This window comes from Aquarana catesbeiana, linkage group LG03, assembly GCF_042186555.1.
Source record: "Aquarana catesbeiana isolate 2022-GZ linkage group LG03, ASM4218655v1, whole genome shotgun sequence".
Classification (NCBI taxonomy): Eukaryota; Metazoa; Chordata; class Amphibia; order Anura; family Ranidae; genus Aquarana; species Aquarana catesbeiana.
Genome location: NC_133326.1, coordinates 677,069,606 through 677,093,843, shown reverse-complemented (window position 1 = coordinate 677,093,843; position 24,238 = coordinate 677,069,606). Strand labels below are relative to the sequence as shown.

At 43.9% G+C, this 24,238-nt stretch overlaps 1 protein-coding gene across 1 annotated transcript in view; it reads left to right on the top strand.

Annotated features, from left to right (window-relative positions):
• LOC141134737 (transcription factor HES-7-like) overlaps positions 1 to 24,238 on the top strand; it is a 55,990-nt gene that overhangs the window by 24,179 nt on the left and 7,573 nt on the right. The window contains exon 3 of the mRNA XM_073624173.1: positions 24,004 to 24,091. Coding sequence (XP_073480274.1) covers positions 24,004 to 24,091 — 88 coding nt within the window. The remainder of the gene's footprint in view (positions 1 to 24,003; positions 24,092 to 24,238) is intronic.

Genomic DNA, 24,238 nt, shown 5'->3' with positions numbered 1-24,238 from the left:
CACATGGTTAAGGAGTCGATCTCTTTACAGAGAACGGGGGTTGCGCCATGTCCTAGCAACACGGCGTGGCCACGATCGATGTGCTGCGTGCCCCAGAGAGCGCGCAACAGTGGCCCTCCTGGGACGCTGTCATATGACATCCTTCCAGAATGAGAGCCGCACTCTCCCTCCATCATTTGACGGTGAGAAAGCGGTTTATGGCTGTGTGTTAAGTTCTTTTGAGGGGACAGCAAATTTACACTGTTATACAAGCTGTACACTCACTACTTTACATTGTAGCAAAGTGTCATTTCTTCAGTGTTGTCACATGAAAAGATAGAATAAAATATTTACAAAAATGAGAGGGGTGTACTCACTTTTGTCAGATGCTGTATATATATATATATATATATATATATCTATATATATGTATATATATAGATATATATATATATATTTTTAGGATATATTTAATAACATTTCTAAAATTCCACTAGTACAAGGCCCCAAAATCTCTACTTATATTATTATCTTTCTACAATGCCCCACATAGTAGCTATTAGACTGGGAAAGGGAGGTTATATACTATCAGCAAGTCGGACTCTATTGCATAGTGCTTCTAGGCTAACATGTTTCAGGTACTGGGAGTTTAGAAAGCATGTTTTTAGATTAGGACTTCAGCATTTTGATGATACTTTTTTGTTGTCCAGTGAACAGGCCCATGACACAGAAAAGCTTATAAAGTGCAACCATGTATAGTGGTGACACATAGTTGGCACAGCAGTGGGACAGAGCAGTGTCAATCACAGGAACGGAGAGACAGAATTACACACTTTTATAGGTCAAAGACTTATTGTATATGTTAAAAAAATAATACAATTTAAATCTTTTCTTTTACACTCCTTACTAACCTGGGGACACATTAAGGGGGGGTCATGTGGACACCTTTTTTTTATTTTTATTTTTTTGCATTTTTTTTTTTTTTTGCATTTTTTTAATACTCTTGAACATTATAAAACTGTAACAGTTAAATACTAAGTTCACTTTTTTTTCTAAATTCCAGCTCCCATATCTACCAATATACCATTAATGTACCTCTATTGCAGAACAGTAAAAGCTTTCTCTGACTTTTAGGACAGATCTTACCTGAGCCTCCAGTAAGTTCAATAAAGAAACTCCTCCATTACTTCCTGCTCCATCCTGAAATGTGATATTTGGGACGTAAAAACCGTTAGAAGGAAGTACTTAGCAGCTGACCTCATTAACTCACACCCTGCACCTGCCCTCCTCCTCCAGGAGATTGCTCCCGCCCCCCTCTGCAGTTTCAATGTTTTCAAATGCAGATATTGTCAGTGAGCTTCTCTCTATACACAGTCATCGAAAGTTTTGTACCTTACCTTCATCTTGCACAGATTGTTCATTTGGCAGAGTGTGCAGGAGCTGAGCGATCACATACCAGCCTATGTGGAGGAGGGCTGTAGTATTGAAAACAGTGTGTCCCTGGAAGTCTGTGAAGCTGGCCATACACTATAAAATCTGATTGTAAAATCTCCTTTAGATATAGACCATCAACTATGTAGTGCAAGGGCCTGCCTGATTGGACACAGAGTTATTGGATAGATAGGTGTGTGCTCCTATTATATAGTTTTGGTAGATGCAAAGAAGATTGTACAGAGATTGTACAATAAGATTGTATAGTGTATGGTGAGCTTTACAGACTTCCAGGGACTCTTTTATACCTGTATAGTGAGAATTACAGACTTCCAGGGACACCTTTATCCATGTATAGTGTATAGTGAGAATTACAGACTTCCAGGGACACCTTTATACACCTAAGATGAACCAGTCGCGATTTCAGTGCCATTAATTGATAACAACATCACAAAAACCGAATCAAACACATTTTGCTGCGTGAAAAAATGAGTATCAAACACAGCAAAACGCTCAATAAAAAAATGTGCGACCCGCAACACGCCAGAATGTCCCATGAGCTACTTTGCCGCGTGTAGTGCAGCCCATTGAAATCAGCGGGCTGTCCTATCTGTGTCGTGGGAAAAACGCATGAAAAAAGCCTGCGCTACGACTATTCTAGATGTTTCCACAAGAACAATGAGGCTCCATTCACATCTGTACATTTGCGAACATACAGAAAACGTTTGTTTTGCCGCACCTTTTGAAAGCATGCTGCCCTCACATAACACCCTCCCCGGTGTCATGTGATTCGTTAGTGTTACAAGGTCTCAGGTGTGAATGGGGAGCAGGTTTGTTAAATTTGGTGTTATCGCTCTCACTCTCTTATACTGGTCACTGGAATTTCAACATGGCACCTCATGGCAAAGAACTCTCTGAGGATCTGAAAAAAAGAATTGTTGCTCTACATAAAGATGGCCTAGGCTATAAGAGGATTGCCAAGACCCTGAAACTGAGCTGCAGCATGGTGGCCAAGACCATACAGCGGTTTAACAGGACAGGTTCCACTCAGAACAGGCCTCGCTATGGTCGACCAAAGAAGTTGAGTGCACATTCTCAGTGTCATATCCAGAGATTGTCTTTGGGAAATAGACATATGAGTGCTGCCAGCATTGCTGCAGAGGTTGAAGGGGTGGGGGGTCAGCCTGTCAGTGGTCAGACCATACACCACACACTGCACCATATTGGTCTGCATGGCTGTCATCCCAGAAGGAAGCCTCTTCTAAAGATGATGAATAAGAAAACTCGCAAACATTTTGCTGAAGACAAGCAGACTAAGGACATGGATTACTGGAACCATGTCCTGTGGTCTGATGAGACCAAGATAAACTTATTTGGTTCAGATGGTGTCAAGCGTGTGTGGCGGCAACCAGGTGAGGAGTACAAAGACAAGTGTGTCTTGTCTACAGTCAAGCATGGTGGTGGGAGTGTCATGGTCTGGGGCTGCATGAGTGCTGCCAGCACTGGGAAGCTACAGTTCATTGAGGGAACCATGAATGCCAACATGTACTGTGACATACTGAAGCAGAGCATGATCCCCTCCCTTCAGAGACTCGGCCGCAGGGCAGTATTCCAACATGATAGCGACCCCAAACACACCTCCAAGATGACCACTGCCTTGCTAAAGAAGGTGAGGTTGAAGGTGGTGGACTGGCAAAGCATGTCTCCAGATCTAAACCCTATTGAACATCTATGGGGCATCCTCAAACGGAAGGTGGAGGAGCACAAGGTCTCTAACATCCACCAGCTCCGTGATGTCTTCATGGAGGAGTAGAAGAGGACTCCAGTGACAACCTGTGAAGCTCTGGTGAACTCCATGCCCAAGAGGGTTAAGGCAGTGCTGGAAAATAATGGTGGCCACACAAACTATTGACACTTTGGGCCCAATCTGGAGATTTTCACTTAGGGGTGTACTCACTTTTGTTGCCAGCGGTTTAGACATTAATGGCTGTGTGTTGAGTTATTTTGAGGGGACAGCAAATTTACACTGTTATACAAGCTGTACACTCACTACTTTACATTGTAGCAAAGTGTCATTTCTTCAGTGTTGTCACATTAAAAGATAGAATAAAATATTTACAAAAATGTGAGGGGTGTACTCACTTTTGTGAGATACTGTATATACATGTTTCTGCACTTCCACCTAGGGGGCGCACGCTGATCTGCGGGTGCCGGACACTGGATGTCCACCAGCACCTGCCGAGCAGAGACACAGGATGGAGCTCCTGTAAACAAGACAGATCTCCGTTCTGACAAGGGGGAAGGGATAGATTTTGTTTCACTGCAAAGCACAATATAAATTCCACCAGATCCCTTAGTAAAAGCAGCACACATAGTAAACACAAAAACACTGGTTACCAAACATTTAACCCTTTGATTGCCCTAGATGTTTAACCCCTCCCCAGCCAGTGTCATTAGTACAGTGACAGTGCGCATTTTTAGCACTGATCACTGTATTAGTGTCACTGGTTCCTGCACAGTGTCAAATATGTCAGTTAGTGTCCGATTTCCCGCCGCAATATCGCAGTCCCGCTATAGGTCACTGACCGGCGGCATTACTTGTATAAAATAAATTGGTAAAAAAAAATTCCAGTATGTAGTTTGTAGACGCGATAACTTTTGCGCACACCAATCAATATACGCTTATTGGGATTTTGTTTTACCAAAAATTTGTAACAGGATAACAGGATGGCCTAAATTGATGAAGAAATTTGATATTTTTACATTTTTTTTTTATTGGGTATGTTTTACAGCAGAAAGTAAAAAATATTGTTATTTCTAAATTGTCGGTCTTTTTTTGTTTATAGCACAAAAAATAAAAAAACGCAGAGGTGATCAAATACCACGAAAAAGCTCTCTTTGTGAGAAAAAAATAACATAAATTTTATTTGGGTAACAGTGTTGCACGACCGCGCAATTGTAAGTTAAAGTAACGCAGTGCTGTGTCACAAAAAATGGCCTGGTCATGGGGGGGGGGGTAAATCTTCAGGAGGTCAGGTGGTTAACCTACACCCTCAACTAACACTTAAATGTTAACCCCCCCTAAACTGACAAATTAAAACTGGCATTTCAAGCAGTTTTTGCAGCTAAATATATTTTTCCACCTGAGATGAACCCCTTAATCTAACACACTTAGGGATCTATTTATAAGACATTCAATGGACAAATGTTACACGAATCTGTGCAAATTTTGTCTGTCATTTCTGTAACAGATTAATTTCCTATGATCGTCAGCTCCCTCTAGTGGGCAAAATGAGGTATATATTCTCGTTGAGGGATTTCAGAAAAAAACTATACTGCATTATGGCCAGTAGTTGGAGCTGATGATACCAGGAATTAATCTGCTACAGAAAATACCGCCTGCGTGGAATGTGTGTGCCATTCATTCAACGAATGTTTCATAAATAGACTCTAGCTGTATGTGTAGCCAAAACTATTTTTAAATTGCAAGGCCTGTGAGAACTTAGTCTTGTAAGCCATTCTTTCTATGATTTAAAACACCGATCGACAGACAGGTATTTAGTGTACAGTGCATTTTAAGATCTTAAAGCAGAACGCCAGTCAAAAACAAGATAAACCTGAATAACCTATTAAAAGATCGATTTAAAAATACCAGCGTTTGCTGCAAAATTCACCTTCAATCCAGAGATTTCTCCTGCAGTGCTTTTTTTCTGCCACTAGATGCCCTTAAATCAGATGGCAAGCATCATTCCTCTGAGACCAGGTAATCCATAACACGCCTTCTTTTCAGTGCTTAAAGTGATTGGCTCCTTGTGCTGCTTCTTCCTTTTGCACTCCACCCCAGTTGTACAGGGACTGCAAGGGGCTGATATCAGGTCACAGACAGGTACTGACAGTACTTCTGATTACAAATATATATTTAATGATTTATTGATTGCAGAGCTGACTTCATTTATATCTTTTATATGTGCCTAAAATTCAGCTCTAATGTACTGGGTTTTTTTTTTTTTAAATGCTGAAATACAGCTTTGCACACAGATGAAGAACCTGTATATATTGTATAATAGGCAACTTGTACACATTCACAAAATATACACCAAAGCAAGAGATTTAAAACATTAATATATTTGATAGGAAATAGTTATACAGTATGAAGGTTACATTAAATGTCCACCAAAACCCATCCTTATCTCCCTCCTCACTACTCATTTTCATAACCCCTCCTCATCTCCCTCCACCATCCTTCTCTACATAACCCCTCCTCATCTCCATCCCACATCTTCATCTCCATAAACCTTCTTCATCGCCCTTCCCCATCCTTATCTCCACAACCCCTTCTCATCTCCCCCCACCATCCTCCTCTACATAACCCCTCCTCATCTCCCTCCACCATCCTTCTCTACATAACTCCTCCTCATCTCCATCCCACATCTTCATCTCCATAAACCTTCTTCATCGCCCTTCCCCATCCTTATCTCCACAACCCCTTCTCATCTCCCCCCACCATCCTCCTCTACATAACCCCTCCTCATCTCCCTTCCCCATCCCCATTTCCACAACCCCTCCTTATCCTCCACTACATAACTCCTCATCATCTTATCATCTTACCCCTCATCTCCACAACCGCTCTTCATCCTCCCCCATCACCTCCATAACCATCTTCATCTCCATAACCCTCTCCTCTTCCGCCCCACCTCCTCATTTTTTTTCCTCCCATCCTCCTCTACATAACCCCTTCTCATTTCTTTCCCATCTGTTGACTTCCATAATCCCCTATCATCCCCCTCCCTACCCCCATCCTCATTTCCATAACCCCTCCCCCCTCATCTCCACAACCGCTCTTCATCCTCCCACATCACCTCCATAACCCTCTTCTCTTCCGCCACACCTCCTCATCTTTGTAACCCCACATCATCTCCCTTCCCCATCCTACTCTACATAAACCCTCCTCATCTCTCTCCACCATCCTAATCTCAACAACTCCTCCTCGTGCCCCCCCATCCTCATCTTCATAACCCCTCCTCATCTCCCTTCCCCATCCTCCTCTCCATAACCCCTCCTCATCTCCCTTCCCCATCCACCTCTCCATAACTCCTCCTCATCTCCCTCCCCTGTTCCTCATCTTCATAACCCCTCCTCTCCATCACCTCTCCTCATCCCCATAACCCCTTCTCCTCTTCCCTCATCTCCCTCTGCCATCCTCGTCTCCATAACCCTTCTTCCCCTCATTCTCTTCTCCATAACCCCTTCTTATCTCCCCCAGCCATCCTCCCTTCCATAACTCCTCACCACCCCCCTCCTGCCTCATCTCCATAACCCCTCCTCACCAGCCCCTATCCTCATCTTCATAACTCCACCGGCTTTTCAAAAAACCCTTCCTTAGCTCCCTTCCCCATCCTCCTTTACACGACCCCTCCTCATCTCCCTTCCCTATCCTCCTCTACGCGACCCCTCCTCATCTCCCTTCCCCATCCTCCTCTGTACGACCCCTCCTCATCTCCCTTCCCCATCCTCTTCTACATAACCCCTCCTCATCTCCCTTCCCCATCCTCTTCTACATAACCCCTCCTCATCTCCCTTCCCCATCCTCTTCTACATAACCCTTCCTCATCTCCCTCCACCATCCTCCTCTCCATAACCCCACCTCATCTCCCTTCCCCATCCACCTCTCCATAACCCCTCCTCATCTCCCTTCCCCAACCACCTCTCCATAACCCCTCCTCATCTCCCTTCCCCATCCTCCTCTCCATAACCCCTCCTTATCTCCCTCCCCTGTTCCTCATCTTCATAACCCCTCCTCTCCATCACCTCTCCTCATCCCCATAACCCCTTCTCCTCTTCCCTCATCTCCCTCTGCCATCCTCGTCTCCATAACCCTTCATCTTCTTCCCCCCATTCTCTTCTCCATAACCCCTTCTTATCTCCCCCAGCCATCCTCCTTTCCATAACTCCTCACCACCCCCCTACCGCCTCATCTCCATAACCCCTCTTTACCAGCCCCTATCCTCATCTTCATAACTCCACCAGCTTTTCAAAAAACAAAAAACCCTTCCTTATCTCCCTTCCCCATCCTCCTCTGTACGACCCCTCCTCATCTCCCTTCCCCATCCTCCTCTCCATAACCCCTCCTCTTCTCCCTTCCCCATCCTCCTCTACACGACCCCTCCTCATCTCCCTTCCCCATCCTCTTCTGTACGACCCCTCCTCACCTCCCTTCCCCATCCTCTTCTACATAACCCCTCCTCATCTCCCTTCCCCATCCTCTTCTACATAACCCCTCCTCATCTCCCTTCCCCGTCCTCTTCTACATAACCCCTCCTCATCTCCCTTCCCCATCACTCCCCCATCCTCATTTTCATAACCCCACCTCTCCTCATCCCCATAACGCCTTCTCCTCTTCCCTCATCTCCCTCTGCCATCATCGCCTCCATAACCCCTCATCTTCATCCCCCCATTGTCTTCTCATCTCCCCCAGCCATCCTCCTCTCCATAACGCCTCACCACCCCCTCCCCACCTGCCCCATCTCCATAACCCGTCATCTTCATAACCCTTCCTTATCTCCCTCTCCAATCCTGCTCTCATTTCCCTCCTGTATCCTCAACTCCAGTAAGTTCACAAGTTTTTGAGCAAAACTAACAGTGTTATTTGCACTTATCAAACAGATAAAAAAAACCCTTTTAATACTATTATACTTGACAGACCAAAAGGTCTGTATATATATATATATATTTAGAATGGGAATGTACTTGTCTCCTGTAATATCTACTGTCGTGGCATTTCTAAGATAGGTCTGCTTTTAAAGCAAATGATATTAAAGGAGAAGTAGGACCAAAGTTATTTTGGCCCTATGTCTCTGCATTTAGTTCTGCATGACCTGAGTCCTCTGTCCTCTGTGGGCTGAAGTCACTCAGTCAGTCCAGAGTCTGGAGAGACTGACTTTACAGTCGAGATCCACCCAGATGCCAGGACAGGTAGCTGGCTCATCCTCTCAGTGAGTTGCTGGGAGAATTATGCCATCTGCTCCAGTAAGTGCTGGAGGGGGCAGAGCAAAGAGCCGGTGACTGATAGTCACTGCCTCTCTGCAGACTGAACACCGAGAACTGAGCAATCAACAGTCAATGGTTGCTCAGTTCTCGGTGTGGAGCCAACGGGGACAGCTACCGCTGGGTTCGGTGTTGCAGCCATCAAGGTGAGTGTGTTTTCTTTATTTTTCCATTTTCTTTCTTTTTCACTTGTTCAGCCCTAAAAAAATAAAATTTTGAGTAAGATATATATATATATATATATATATATATACAGTATCTCACAAAAGTGAGTACACCCCTCACATTTATGTAAATATTTTATTATATCTTTTCATGTGACAACACTGAAGAAATGACACTTTGCTACAATGTAAAGTAGTGAGTGTACAGCTTGTATAACAGTGTAAATTTGCTGTCCCCTCAAAATAACTCAACACACAGCCGTTAATTTCTAAGCTGCTGGCGGGAGACTGGGCCACAGGACAGTATTCCAACATAATAACAACCCAAAACACACCTCCAAGATGACCACTGCTTTGCTAAAGAAGCTGAGGGTAAAGGTGATGGCCTGGCCAAGCATGTCTCCAGACCTAAACCCTATTGAGCATCTGTGGGACATCCTCAAATGGAAGGTGGAGGAGTGCAAGTTCTCTAACATCCACCAGCTCCGTGATGTCTTCATGGAGGAGTGGAAGAGGACTCCAGTGGCAACCTGTGAAGCTCTGGTGAACTCCATGCCCAAGAGGGTTAAGGCAGTTCTGGAAAATAATGGTGGCCACACAAAATATTGACACTTTGGGTCCAATTTGGACATTTTCACTTAGGGGTGTACTCACTTTTGTTGCCAGTGGTTTAGACATTAATGGCTGTGTGTTGAGTTATTTTGAGAGGACAGCAAATTTACACTGTTATACAAGCTGTACACTCACTACTTTACATTATAGCAAAGTGTCATTTCTTCAGTGTTGTCACATGAAAAGATATAATAAAATATTTACAAAAATGTGAGGGGTGTACTCACTTTTGTCAGATACTGTATATATTTCTTTTTATCTACTACATGTAAAATATTGCCTATGAATTTTATTTTTACTCTTTGCAGCCAATAGGGGGAGCTATATGCAAGCCCAGTAAGTTCTTTTCCTTAGTGCTTTTGTGCTAAAAGTAAATCCTGGATGACTCACAACGGGGACTTGGCTGCTACCTCTCTGCTAACAGATATAGTAAGCTATAGTAAGCTTTTCACAGCCATATTTCACTCTCCCCTCCACTTCCTTTTCCCCCACCTTCTTTTATTTAAGCCTTTGTACTTTTATTTGTTGTATTTTTATGTTTGTACCTGTTTTTTTTACGTGTCACTGGTAGTCCTTGGGCCTGCCCTGAAAGTCTTGGGAGGGGGTGGACATGGCCTTCTGGCTTGGTTCACCCTCTCTCATGGGGTCTCCCTTCAGGGGAGCCCCACCAAGTACTTGGGTGGGTCTGTTTCGGTAGACCCTCCAGAGAAAGGGGTCCGCCTGGTTTCGGCCAGATGAACCAAGTGTAAAGTACCCCAGTCCCCGTCTGCAACCTCTTGCCCTGGGGGATTAGGGCAAGGCCCTCTGATTTTAGAGGACTTGTGTACACCCGTTGCATGTTTTTGTGTTTCACTCTTTATGTGTGTGCACATTTTTTTGGCACCGGATTAAATTTTTGAGTGTTTCACATGCCATGGGCTTTCAAAAAAAAAGAAGGGTTTTTTAATGGATCTAAGATCAAAAAGCTGTCCACTTGCATAACAAAAATGAAAGTTTGACCCCCCAAATACTCACTTTCTTCTGGTGCTGCCTTATCTGTTTCTCGACCAAGCATCGGTACTGGCAGATGCAACCAACCTAACCTTTTAGAGAGGCAGCCAGCAATCAAGAGATCTAGGAAAAAGTTTTGTTTTTGGGGGTCATCCTGACATTTTTTTTAATAGCAGCAACAAGGGGGAAATAGGTCAGTTTTTGCCCATAGGTCTCCAAACATTCTAAAGAGAGGGCAAGTTTACCATCCTTCAAGCTATAGCTTGACTATGGCCAGTGGGAGTAAAGAAAATGTCCCATAATTGGCTTTATTTGGGAGGAATAGTGCCCCCTTGTTGGTATCAGTGGGAGGAATAGTGCTTAATCGAAGGATTCATTGGGAGGAATGATGCCCCATCATTGGTATCATTTGGAGAAATAGTGCCCCAAGGGTCGTATAAAGACAAGCAAAGAGCAGCAGTTTGGAGACCTCTGAACTAGTGATTAACACAGTTTTCCCAGAAAGCCCAGTGTGCTTTTCAAACTTTGCATAATAAAATATCAAATTGACCAAAAATCATTAGAGTATTCAACGGAGTATTGTCCATTGTAAGTCTCCAAGGTGGTTAGGAGGTTTTATGATCACATAGAGATCAATGAGTTATTTCATTGGGATAAGTATAGGGAGGTTCTTTGCTCTTTTCTCTGCTGAGGGCCAAGAGGGAAAGTGTGAGCCCTCCACTTTCTGCACTGCTTTCATATTGAGTAGCCTCATTTTACACTAGTCAAGCATGGAGGTAGATTAGCTTTAAGGCCAATCCAACCAAAGTTGGTAAATTTTTAGGTGGGTTAAATTGCCAGTTGGCTTGCTCTTTCCTTTATGACCTCAGTAAGAATTCTTGATCTCAACTTCCAGTACTATTTGTGAATTCCTAACTTTAAGTAGTCCCTTTTCCTTTACATCACAAATTAAATCCAAAAAAAAAAAACGAATGGTCATAATTGCCAAAGCGGGACTTGAAACTCAACCATTGAGATATTATCGTTGGATTACTTATGAGAGATGTCAGACGATTTAAGTGATATTCCACATTTTTGAATGGATTGACCCTTCATATCATAATGCAGGTTCTGAAATTTACAGTTGCAAGTCATGGGATAACGGGTGTAAAAGAAAGAATAGTGGCCCAGGGATGGGCTACTGTGCAAATATGACCCACCTTACTGCCCTTGCTGAAAACAGTTCCCTCTCCCTAGTGCCCACTTTGCAAATAATCCTCCACTTTTACTGCTCACCTTGTGCAAATGGTGCCCCCCCTTATTACCCCCCCAGTGCGAAGTGTACCACATCCTTACTGCCCTCATTTCAAACAGTCCTCCATCCTTACTGACCACCCAGTGCAAACAGTGCCCCCCTTATTTCCCCCAGCGTAAAGTGTACCTCATCCTTAGTGCCCTCATTGCAAACAGTCCTCTGCCCTTATTGCCCACTTAGTGCAAACAGTGCCCCCCTTATTGCCCTCCCATTTTGAAGAATACCCCATTTCTAGTGCCCTCATTGCAAACAGTCCTCCATCTTTGTTGCCCACCCAGTGCAAACAGTGCCATCATTGCAAACAGTCCTCCACCTTTGTTGCCCACCCAGTGCAAACAGTGCCCACATTGCAAATTGTCCTCCGCCTCTATTGCCCACCCATTGCAAACAGTGTACCCTTATTGCCCTCCCAGTTTGAAGAGTACCCCATTCCTAGTGTCCTCATTACAAACAGTCCTCCACCTTTGTTACCCACCCAGTGCAAACAGTGCCCTCATTGCAAACAGTCCTCCACCTTTGTTGCCCACCCAGTGCAAACAGTGCCCACATTGCAAACGGTCCTCCACCTGTATTGCCCACTCATTGCAAACAGTACCCCCTTATTGCCCTCCCAGCTTGAAGAGTACCCCATTCCTAGTGCCCTCATTACAAACAGTCCTCCACCTTTGTTGCCCACCCAGCGCAAACAGTGCCCACATTGCAAACGGTCCTCTGCCTCTATTGCCCACCCATTGCAAACAGTGCCCCCTTATTGCCCTCCCAGTTTGAAGAGTACCCCATTCCTAGTGCCCTCACTGCAAACAGTCCTCCAACTTTGTTGCCCAACCAGTGCAAACAGTATTCCCCTTACTGCCCCCCCACCCCCACCCCCCAGTTCAGACCCCTCCTTCCCTAGTGCCCTCCATATGCAATTAGTCCTAAACTCTTACTGGCCACCCAGTGCAAACAGTGCCCCCCTTACTGCCTTGCATTACTTGCATTACATACATTACAGTCAGAAGAACAGCCTGACCTAAGAGTTGCTGGCAGGGATGGGCTGATAGGTTGGCAGAACAGGCATTTGCCCTGGGCTTTTCAGAAAGAGGGAGCACAGCAAAGGTTGTGCTTGCAATTTAAGCTGCTGAGAGAATTCATAGATCATGGTAAAGGAGCAGAGGGGTACAGGGTACAGTTTGGCCTTTTTGCCCTAGGTGCTAAAGGACTTTGTCCTAGCACTGGTTGCTGGCCACCGCCCAGGGAAGCTACTGAGGACCAGGAACTTCCCTTGTGTCCCCCGACACATCACAGATCACATGACCAAGCACAGTGGATGCCTTTGGCAGTTTGTCTGCACTGTTTTTACAGCTTCCCTATGCTCTGTCTATAATGGAAATACACACCGAAGACATTAGAGAATGAACTGTAGTACTGCCACGCAATGTCTCCTAGGCCTCAAACAGACACTCATTCGTAAAATCAAGTTATAAAACGCTGCACTATTAAAATTAGCATCTCGAGACACTCATTAGTCATACAAGCATTCTCACTTGGGGCAAGCGAAGGAAGCGAGGCCACATGCAGACTGTCCCTTCATCAAAGGACTCAATAGAGATTGAACAAAATATTCTATTTTGCCTGATCATTTTATTCCCCACATTCGGGGGTGTATTTTGTTGCCACATGGACACTAGATTATCACAGAATTGCTAGATGATGTAGACGGTGTAATGTCCATGGCAGCCTTTTTAAACCTTTGTATCCTAGAGCAACCCTTTTAAAGTGATCAATTAGGAGCAAAAGGAATGGGATTATTGCGGTGCCACAAACAAATTAGAACCAAATTGTTTAAAAATTGTATTTTTATTAATATCAAAAGCTAAAAAGTATATATAATTCATACATATACATTATGCAAAAAAGGAGTCAAAACAAGAAAAACATAATACAGTTTCAGAGTAATGAAGGTCACCACTGATGTTGAAAGGTGATCACTGGTCAATTCATCCCAACTAGTTTCGCCAATACATTGGCTTCATCAGGGGAATGTACAAAACAACGCAAATGGTAAAAACACTGTAGAGAAAAAAAGTGTATTATATAATTGAATCCACATAGTATGGTAAAATAGAAATGAGCAGTCATGTCACTTTGTCATTTCTATTTTACCATACTATGTGGATTCAATTATATAATACACTTTTTTTCTCTACAGTGTTTTTACCATTTGCGTTATTTTGTACATTACCCTGATGAAGCCAATGTATTGGCGAAACTAGTTGGGATGAATTGACCAGTGATCACCTTTCAACATCAGTGGTGACCTTCATTACTCTGAAACTGTATTATGTTTTTCTTGTTTTGACTCCTTTTTTGCATAATGTATATGTATGAATTATATATACTTTTTAGCTTTTGATATTAATAAAAATACAATTTTTAAACAATTTGGTTCTAATTTGTTTGTGGCACTGCAATAATCCCATTCCTTTTGCTCCTAATTGAATACTCTTCAAGGGATGAGGTGCCGTATCTATAAGGACATACCTCCTATCACCTGTTTCCTTTTAAAGTGATATTAAAGTTTTGTTTTTGTTTAAAAATAGCAAACATGCCATACTTGCCTGCTCTGTGCAGTGGTTTTGCACAGAGCAGCCCCGATCCTCCTCTTCTCCAGTCCTTCGCCGACACTCCTGGCCCGTCCCTTCAGCCGAGTGCCCCCCACAGCAAGCAGCTTACTATGGGGGCACCCGAGCTGCTGCTCTGTGTGTCCGCCCCCTCTCTCTTCTCATTGGCTCGCTGACTTTGATGCCAATGGCGCCTTGCTGCTGTCTCAGACAATGAGGAAGGAGAGTTCCAGACAGCCGAAACTCTTGTGAAACAACAATGGATTGAGATGGGGGTCAGGTGAGTATTAGAGGGGCTGAGGGGGGGGGGGGGGGGGCTGCTGCACACAGAAGTTTCTTTATCTTATTGCATAGAATGGATTAAGATAAAAAAAACTTCTGTTTTTAGAACCACTTTAAAGAGGAAATCAACCCTGATGGGTTTTACTTCCTCTTTATTCCCCTGCAAAGTAATGGGCTAGTATGCATCGCACCTTTATGGTTTTTATAGCCCACCGCCATGAAAACGGAAAAGTCAAAATATGGTGCCACCTCTGTCCTCTTTTGGAAAATCCTACTACTACTGACTATTATACAGCTTCTGTTGCTTCAATACTTTGTGGGTCACTGGCCCTAGTATGTCAATTAGGATGGTTAGAGAAAAGTGACTCTAAAGGCTCGTACACGCGATCGGACTTTTTGACAACAAACATGCAAATTAGCTGTTTTAAGGCAACATCCGACCGTGTGTACGCTCTATCGGACAAACTTTTTCAGTTTTCATCGGACTTTTGTTGGCTGTGCGAACGGACAAACTTTCCGGCAACAAAAGTCAGATGGAGCAAAGTCCGATCGTGTGTACACAAAACCATTGGGCTTTTGTACAAACTACAAACACGCATGCTCAGAACCAATGCAAAAGATCAGACAACAATACAAAAGTTGACCAAAGGGTGGCGCCGGAGAATTGAACGTCCTCTTTTTGAAGTGTCGTCAGTACGTTGAAATGTCACTACATTCGTGTTTGTTGCCGAAAAAGTCCTGCCGTGTGTATGCTTAATTAGTTTACGGCCAACGCCCTTTGTACAAAAATCCACTGGAAAGTTTGTACAAAGTCCGATCGTGTGTATGAGGCTTTAAGCTGGCCGTACATTATACAATTTTTTTTGTTCACTTTCCTTTAGATTTACCTTCAACTATGTAGTGCAAGGGCCTGCCTGATTGCATACAAATTGAAAGTGTTTAGGTTTGACCTCCTATTTCAGTGGAACCTTGGATTACAAGCAAAATCCGTTCCAGAAGAATGCTTGTGATCCAAAGCACTCGCATATCAAAGCGAGTTTCCCCATAGAAGTCAATGGAAACAAAGATAATTTGTTCCGCATTGACTTCTATTACATGGAATATCGCATGTGGCCAGAGGTGAGGGGCGCCGGAGAGCCTCAGAAATACTCGGGGATAGCTCGGCCGAACTCGCAAAGGCTTGGAAACACTTGGGAACGGAGTATTTCCGAGTGTTTCCGAGTATTTCCGAGTCATTCTGGGTATTTCCAATTGGCTCAGAACCGTTCCAAGTGTCCCCGGCGCCCCCACACCTCTGGTCAAATGCGGTACTGCACCTCCCACTTGCTTGAATTCTGCTCGTTTTGCGAGACAACACTCGCAAACCGAGTCAGAATTTAAAAAGAAAAGTTGCTCGTCTTTCAAAACGCTCGTTAACCTCGTTACTCGTAAACCAAGGTTCCACTGTATATGGTTTTGGTAAATCCTAAAGGAAAATTGAACAAGAAAATTGTATAATGTATGGCCAGTCTTAGTAGTAAAGCCAGTGAGTACGAGAGCCAAGCTACTAACATTTCTAGAAGTAGAGCTCCACAATGGCTTTCTTCATGATGCCTCTTCACATTGGGGTAGTTCGTAGCCTCTCCTTTAGAGGTCGACCGATATGGGTTTTTCTCTGGCCGATGCCGATGCCGATATTTAGAAATCGCGGTGGCCGATGGCCGATATATGATGCCGATTTTTTTGGGCCGATATATTAGGCCGATTTTTTTTTTTTTTTCTTTTTCCCCCCTCATCTCATAAAATCTAACAGTTAGACCCCTTTCACACTGGGGCATTTTTTTAGGCTAAAAATAGCGCCTGTAAAGTGCCAGTAAAACGTCTCCCCTGCAGTCTCAGTGTGATATCCCGAGTGCTTTCACACTGAGGCGATGCGCTGGCAGGATGTAAAAAAAAAGTCCTGCAAGCGGCATCTTTGGAGCGGTGTATACCTCTCCTCCACCACTCCTGCCCATTAAAATGAATGCGCACCACTGCCGAAGCACCTGCATAACGTTTTGGCAGCAGCACTTCAGGGGCGCATTTAACCCCTTCCTCGGCTGCTAGCTGGGTTATAAGCGCCCCGCTAACAGCCGAATAGCGCCGCTAAAATGACGGTAAAGCGCCGCTAAAACTAACAGCGTTTTACCGTCAACGCATGCCCGCTCCAGTGTGAAAGCAGCCTTAAGTAATAAGTGATACAGAAAATTTTTTACATTTAAACATTTATTGAACAAAACAAACCTCCAATCAGTTCACTTGTATGTAGAATTTAGATTAAAAAAAAACTATATCTTAAATATTAAATACACAAAAACAGGTAATCAAAACTTTTGGACGAAAAAAAAAAAATGGGCTAACTTTACTGTTTTATTTTTTTTTTTTTTAATTAGTGTATTTTTAAAAAAAAAATTGCGTTTGAAAGACCGCTGCGCAAATACCGTGTGACATAAAATATTGCAACAACCGCTATTTTATTCCCTAGGGTCTCTGCTAAAAAAAATATATATATAATGTTTGGGGGTTCTAAGTGATTTTCTAGCAGAAAATACAGGATTTTTACTTGTAAGCAACAAATGTCAAAAAAGATTTAGTCTTTAAATGGTTAAACTGAAAACTTCTCCACGGAGTTCAGTCTATTGATAAAAAGAACCCGAAGAGATACAATGTATCTTCTTATCAGACTTGGCAGGCTGCCCAGAGGAGGAGAGAAAACAAACTTCAAACAGCTTGCAATTGACTTCTATTACAGAAGTCATTTGCAAGTCCCGCTGAAGTTATAATCGGCTTTTTTTATCAGCACAATTGGCCGATGCCAATTAAGTAAAAAAAGCCAAATATCGGCCGATATATCGGTCGACCTCTACTCTCCTTTTTAGCAAATGCAGGCTGGCCATATTACAACCTTAACAATTAAAGTGGTTGTATATCTCAGACATGAAATATGAACAGCCCATATCCCTTGTGTGTACTTGTCTCCATAAGGAGCACTAAGGCCTGGTTCACACCTATGCTGGTTGCAGTTTGCATATTCCAGGTGCATTTTGCATTTTTCAATGCACGTTTTTGATCCATTAAAGTCTATGGAACTAAAAACCAGAAAAAGTCCCTGGCCCTTTCCATAAAATGCACAGATGTGAACTACATCCATAGGAAACCATGTTAAATGGACTGAAGTGTGTTTCTGCAAAACTGAAAATGCACTAAAAAAATGCATATTTGTGAACCAGGCCTAAGTGTCATTTCTGTCTGCTGCTGCTCCTTCCTCTGCTTTCAGCATGAGTCACTTCTGCCAAGTTTTCTTGACACCAAGAGAAAAATGGTGACGGGGAGGGATCTCCAGCTGATTGACAGCCTTGGCTCTGTCCTGTAAGCTGTGAGAAGGGGGTGTGTCCCTTCCTTCCAATCAGCTCTCAGACCTCTCCTTACTGAGCTCTGCAGAGTGTCATTTCAGCTCCCCGTCCCCTTTTTTCTGAATAGACAAGCTTTATAAATGCAGCACTTTGAATGGATGTAGAGAAGAGATGACTGTGGATAAACAGGTACAACTTATGTAGGATGATTTGTTTCATCTCTGTGTATCTCCTGAGGCCAGTCACGTCACTGGGTATATGGAAGGGATTCCAACCACTTTAACTTTTTTCAGCTTTGCAAAGAACATTAACAATATTTCTGTGTACCAATTTGAGATCTGCTTGTTGCCACAAAGAAAATATTACCATTGTTTATGTGCATCAGTCTGATGTGATAGATGTATGTAGGCAGGCCTCTATGGCTACAGGCAAATGATGCAGTGAAAGAGTTTTCACACCCTTTGAAATTTTCCACATTTTGTCATGTTACAACCAAAAACGTAAATGTATTTTATTTGGATTTCATGTGATAGACCAACACAAAGTGGCACCTAATTGTGAAGTGGAAGGAAAATGATAAATGGTTTATAAAAGGAAAATTGCTGTTCACAGACACTTTCCATCCAATCTGATAGAACTTGAGTTATTTTGCAAAGAAGAATGGACAAAAATTCTCTAGGTCAGTGGTCTCCAAACTGTGGCTTGGGGGCCAGATGTGGCCCTTTGCTTGCCTTTATCTGGCCCTTGGTGCACTATTCTTTCAACAGACACCAATGATGGAGCACCATTCCTCCCACTGACACCATCAATGGGGCTTTATTCCTCCAACTGACACCAATGATGGGGCTCTATTCCTCCCACTGACACCATCAATGGGGCTCTATTCATTCCACTGACACCATCAATGGGGCTCTATTCATCCCACTGACACCATCAATGGGGCTCTATTCATCCCACTGACACCATCAATGGGGCTCTATTCATTCCACTGACACCATCAATGGGGCTCTATTCATCCCACTGACACCATCAATGGGGCTCTATTCATCCCACCGACACCATCAATGGAGCTCTATTCCTCCCACTGACACCAATGAATGGGGCTCTATTCCTCCCACCAACACCATCAATGGGGCTCTATTCCTCCCACCGACACCATCAATGGGGCTCTATTCCTCCCACCGACACCATCGATGGGGCTCTATTCCTCCAACTGACACCATCGATGGGGCTCTATTCCTCCAACTGACACCATCGATGGAGCTCTATTCCTCCCACTGACACCATCAATGGGGCTCTATTCATTCCACTGACACCATCAGTGGGGCTCTATTCATCCCACTGACATCATCAATGGGGCTCTATTCATCCCACTGACACCATCAATGGGGCTCTATTCATCCCACTGACACCATCAATGGGGCTCTATTCATCCCACTGACACCATCAATGGGGCTCTATTCATCCCACTGACACCATCAATGGGGCTCTATTCCTCCCACCGACACCATCAATGGAGCTCTATTCCTCCCACTGACACCAATGAATGGGGCTCTATTCCTCCCACCAACACCATCAATGGGGCTCTATTCCTCCCACCAACACCATCAATGGGGCTCTATTCCTCCCACCGACACCATCAATGGGGCTCTATTCCTCCCACGGACACCATCAATGGAGCTCTATTCCTCCCACTGACACCAATGAATGGGGCTCTATTCCTCCCACCGACACCATCGATGGGGCTCTATTCCTCCCACTGACACCATCGATGGGGCTCTATTCCTCCAACTGACACCATCGATGGGGCTCTATTCCTCCAACTGACACCATCGATGGGGCTCTATTCCTCCAACTGACACCATCGATGGGGCTCTATTCCTCCCACTGACACCATTGATGGGGCTCTATTCCTCCCACTGATATTATCGATGAGACACTATGAGGGAGATTTACTAAAACTGGTGCACAAAGAATCTGGTGCAGATGTGCATTTTAGCCAATCAGCTTATAACTTCAGCTCGTTAAGCTTTGAAAATAAAACCTGGAAGCTGATTTCTATGCAGAAATGCACCAGATTTTACAAGCTCCTGCTTTAGTAAATTTCCCCCTATTTCTCCAACTGACACCATCAATGGGGCACTATCTCTCTAAATTACACCAATAATGGGGCACTATTCCTTCCACTGACACCAATAATGGGGCACAATTCTCCCTCTAAAATCAATGATGGAACATAATTTTCTGTCAATGATGCCCGGGATGTTTCTACTCCCACTGGCCACAGTCCGGCCCCCTTAAAGCCTGAAGGACAGTAAACTGGCCCTCTGTTTAGAAAGTTTGGAGACCCCTGCTCTAGATGTGCAAAGCTGGTAGAGACATCCCCAAAAAGACTTGCAGCTGTAATTGCAGAGAAAGGAGGTTCTACAAAGTATTGACTCAGGGGGGCTGAATACAAATGTACCCCACACTTTTCACATATTTATTTGTAAAACATTTAGAAAACCATTTATCATTTTCCTTCCACTTCACAATTATGTGCCGCTTTGTGTTGGTCTATCACATAAAATGCCAATAAAATACATTTATGTTTGTGGTTGTAACATGACAAAATGTGGAAAATTTCAAGGGGTATGAATACTTTTTCAAGGCACTGTATTTTCCCTACCTTGGTGTTTAAAGGGAATGCATACCCAAACTGACCCTTGTAGAAATAGCAATGCATAACCCTTTACATTTAATTCCAGGGAAAATGTTTTTGTTTGGTTTCAGATAGAGCCAAAAATTTTGGATTCTCTGTCAGGTTTTGTGTCTAATTTCCTCTATGACCAATGAGGACAAAAAAAAAAAACCCAAAAATTGTTCTTGTGTGCCGCGTACACACGTGCGGAATGTCCGACAGAAAAAGTCTGACAGAAGCTTTTCATCGTCTATTCTGATTGTGTGTGCCTCATCGGACTTTGTTTTTTTGAATATTCTGACGGACCTAGAAATGGAACATGTTCTAAATATTTCCGACGGAACCAATTCCTATCGGGAAAATCGCTCGTCTGTATGCTGTTTCGACGGACCAAAAACGACGCATGCTCTGAAGAAAGTATGAGACGGAAGCTATTGGCTACTGGCTATTGAACTTCCCTTTTCTAGTCCCATCGTACGTGTTGTACGTCACCGCGTTCTGGACGGTCGGACTTTGGTGTGACCGTGTGTAGGCAAGACCGCTTGAGCGGAATTCCGTCGGAGTTCCGTCGGAGAAACCTTCGGAGTTTATTCCGACGGCAAAACCGGTCGTGTGTACAGGGCATAAGATGAACGAGGAAAGGTTATATCCATATTCTCCATCATTGACAGCTGCAGTCCTCATTTTTTGTTTTGGGTGTCACAGGGAAAGTGAGGGAAAATCTTCCCAAAAGGCCACAGACAAAATAAAAACTTGTGAGAAACATGAAGTCTTCTCTCTATCCAGAGCTAAAAATAAAGAAAATCTGACGTTGTCTCCAATCAAGACTAAAAGTGTTACCTTGCAGATTTGTAGGTTTGCAGACATTCTGAGGCTGATATACAAAGAACCTAAAGGGAACCTTATTGACCTGCATTGGACCGTGAGAGCTCTGGCTTGGCTCTATCAGCATTGGCATACCATGCCCACTTGAAACTCATGAGCTACTGAGTCGTGCTAAAGCAGGGATCCTCAAATTTTTTAAGCAAAGGGCCAGTTCACTGTCCTTAAAGTGGAACTAAATCCATCAGTTTAACTGTTTCCCAAAACAGTCTCCGTCAAGGCATGTCGTGAATGATGATTGTTACAATCACTTGTGTTCTTAACTAAACTGTCAAGCCATCAAATGGCTGGTGAACAACTGATCACACATGCAGCACCGTAGTATCTTCAAATCAAACAGAGGCTAAGATGGCAGCTTCCAAGGCTGCAAAGGATATGAGGGTTTAGTTCTGCTTTGGGACCTTAGAGGGGCCAGACTATGGCCAATGGTAGTAGAAAATGCCTGGTGTCAGTGGTCCTTGAGAGTAAACAATGTCCCAGCGCTAGTGAGCGATGAGAAAAAAAAATACATAGCGCCTGTGGGTTGGTGGGAGGATATTGGTTGTTTTCAGTAGAATCCTCTCCCATTGTTGCTGTCATCTGGAGGAATTGTGAGTAATGGTTTATATTAGTGGAAGAAATATTGTCCCATTATGGGTGTCAGTTGGAAAAAATGGCCATTGATGGGAGAAATATTGTCTTATCATTGGTATCACTGGGTGGACTAGTGCCCCGTTCTTGGTGTCAGTTGGAGGAATAGTGCCTCATCATTGGTATCAGTGGAAGAAATAGTGCCCCATTATGGGTGTCATTGTGAGGAATAGTGCCCTATCATTGGTATCAGTGGGATAAATAGTATACCGTTCTTGGTGTCATTGCAGGAATAGGACTCCATTATTGGTATCAGTTGGAGACATGGTGCCCCATCATTGGTATCAGTGGGAAGAATAGTGCCCCATTATTGGTATCAGTGGGAGAAATTGTGCCCCTTCATTGGTATAAATTGAAAGCATTGTGCCCCATCATTGGTATCAATCAGAAGCATAGTGCTCCATCATTGGTATCAGTGGGAGAAAAGGTTCCCCATCATTGGTATCAGTGGGAGAAATGGTTCCCCATTATCGGTATCAACTAGAAGCATAGTGCCCCCCATCATTGGCACCCGTGGGAGAAATGGTGCCCCATCATTGGTATCAGTGGGAGACATAGTGTCCCATCATTGGTAACCATTGGAAGCATAGTGCCCCATCATTGGCATCAGTGGGAGAAACGATGCCCAGTCATTGGAATCAAAGGTAAGCATAGTAAGTGCTCCATCATTGGTATTAGTGGGAGCAGGGGCGTAACTACCACCATAGCGACCCATGCGGGCGCTATGGGGCCCGCAGCCGGGTGGGGCCTAGTGAGGATAAGAGCACCGCCGGCACAGTCTCCCAGCCAGGGGAAGAGAGAGGAAAGGAAGAGGCGAGCTGTCCGTATCAACAGAGAGCTGAATTGCCCGATGTAAGAGCTTTCATTAGAACTTCCAGTGTTCCCGGGGCTCACGTCACATAGCTCCACCTTTTGGCCCGGTGCCTTTGATAGACTGCATGCCGATCCAATGCGGGACATGTGACGTCATCAAAGGCGTCAGGCCAAGAGGTGGGGCTATGTGAGGATGAGTCCCGGGAAGACGGGAAATTCAAATGAAAGCTATTACAGCGGGCAATCCCGCTCTCTGCTGATCCGGGTGGCTTGCCTCTTCCTCTGCATAGGTGGGGCTGTATGGGGCACAGGCAGACCAGGCTGTATTGGGCACAGGTCACGCTGTATTGGGAACAGGTCACGCTGTATGTGGCACAGGTCACGCTGCATTGACACTAGGGCAGCTGTGGGGGGGGCTGTTTGCAGGGGGGCCCCATAAACATTTTGCTATGGGGCCCTGCTATTTCTAGTTACGCCCCTGAGTGGGAGAAACGATGCCCAGTCATTGGAATCAATTCTAAGCATAGTGCTCCATCATTGGTATTAGTGAAATAATAGTGCCCATTGTTGGTGTCATTGGGTGGAATAGTTCCCCATCACTGGTACCAGTGGGAAAATAGGGTCCCATCATTGGTATCAGGGTGATTTGGAGAAATAGGCGCTTGTTTTTGCTATCAGGACAAGAGTGCTCAATGTTGGTGTGTTAATGAGAGGAATAGGGACAATTAAAAGCTGTCAAAGGGCCAAACCGGCCCATGGGCTGCAGTTTGGTGATCACTGTACTAAAGAGTGTATACTGATAATTCAATGTATATTATGTAGTGACACCTTGTGGTGTTCCATGTGTCTTAGTCATGTCAATCTATACTGCCTGTTCTAAGGTCAGATTTAGGACTATAAGTTATGCGACCAGCTAAATTGGAACTTTGGATTTGATGTTATTTTATTGTTAAATCATTTTTATGCCATCATTTTCATGCCAATATACAGTGCTAATAGCATAGCAATGCAATGTATATTAATCATAGTAGCAGTTGTATCAGTAAAATCATTGCAACAATACTTTTAGTATTATTAGTAGTAAAAATATTATACAAAAAAAAGTGCCGATTGACCAGATGGGAAGGGAAAATCACTAAAGCACCTGACATTTTATAATGCACAAGTATGTTTTGTAACTATTAGGCTTTAATTGTTGACCCATTTTCTCTGGATTATTCTCCTGCAGAAGCTTCACAATCCTAAAATGGAGAAAGCGGAGATCCTGGAGCTGGCGGTTGTCTATGTCAGAGACATCATCCGTGTGAAGTCGCAAGGTATTAATCTTACCCATCATGTGACCTTTTTTTTTTTTTTATAGGCTGTGTACCCATTTTTTTTTTACCCAAATTTTAGGAACGGGGTAGTGGCATGGGGGTGGCAACATCTCTGTCTCCTGAATAGTGAGGGAGCAGCTTCAATCT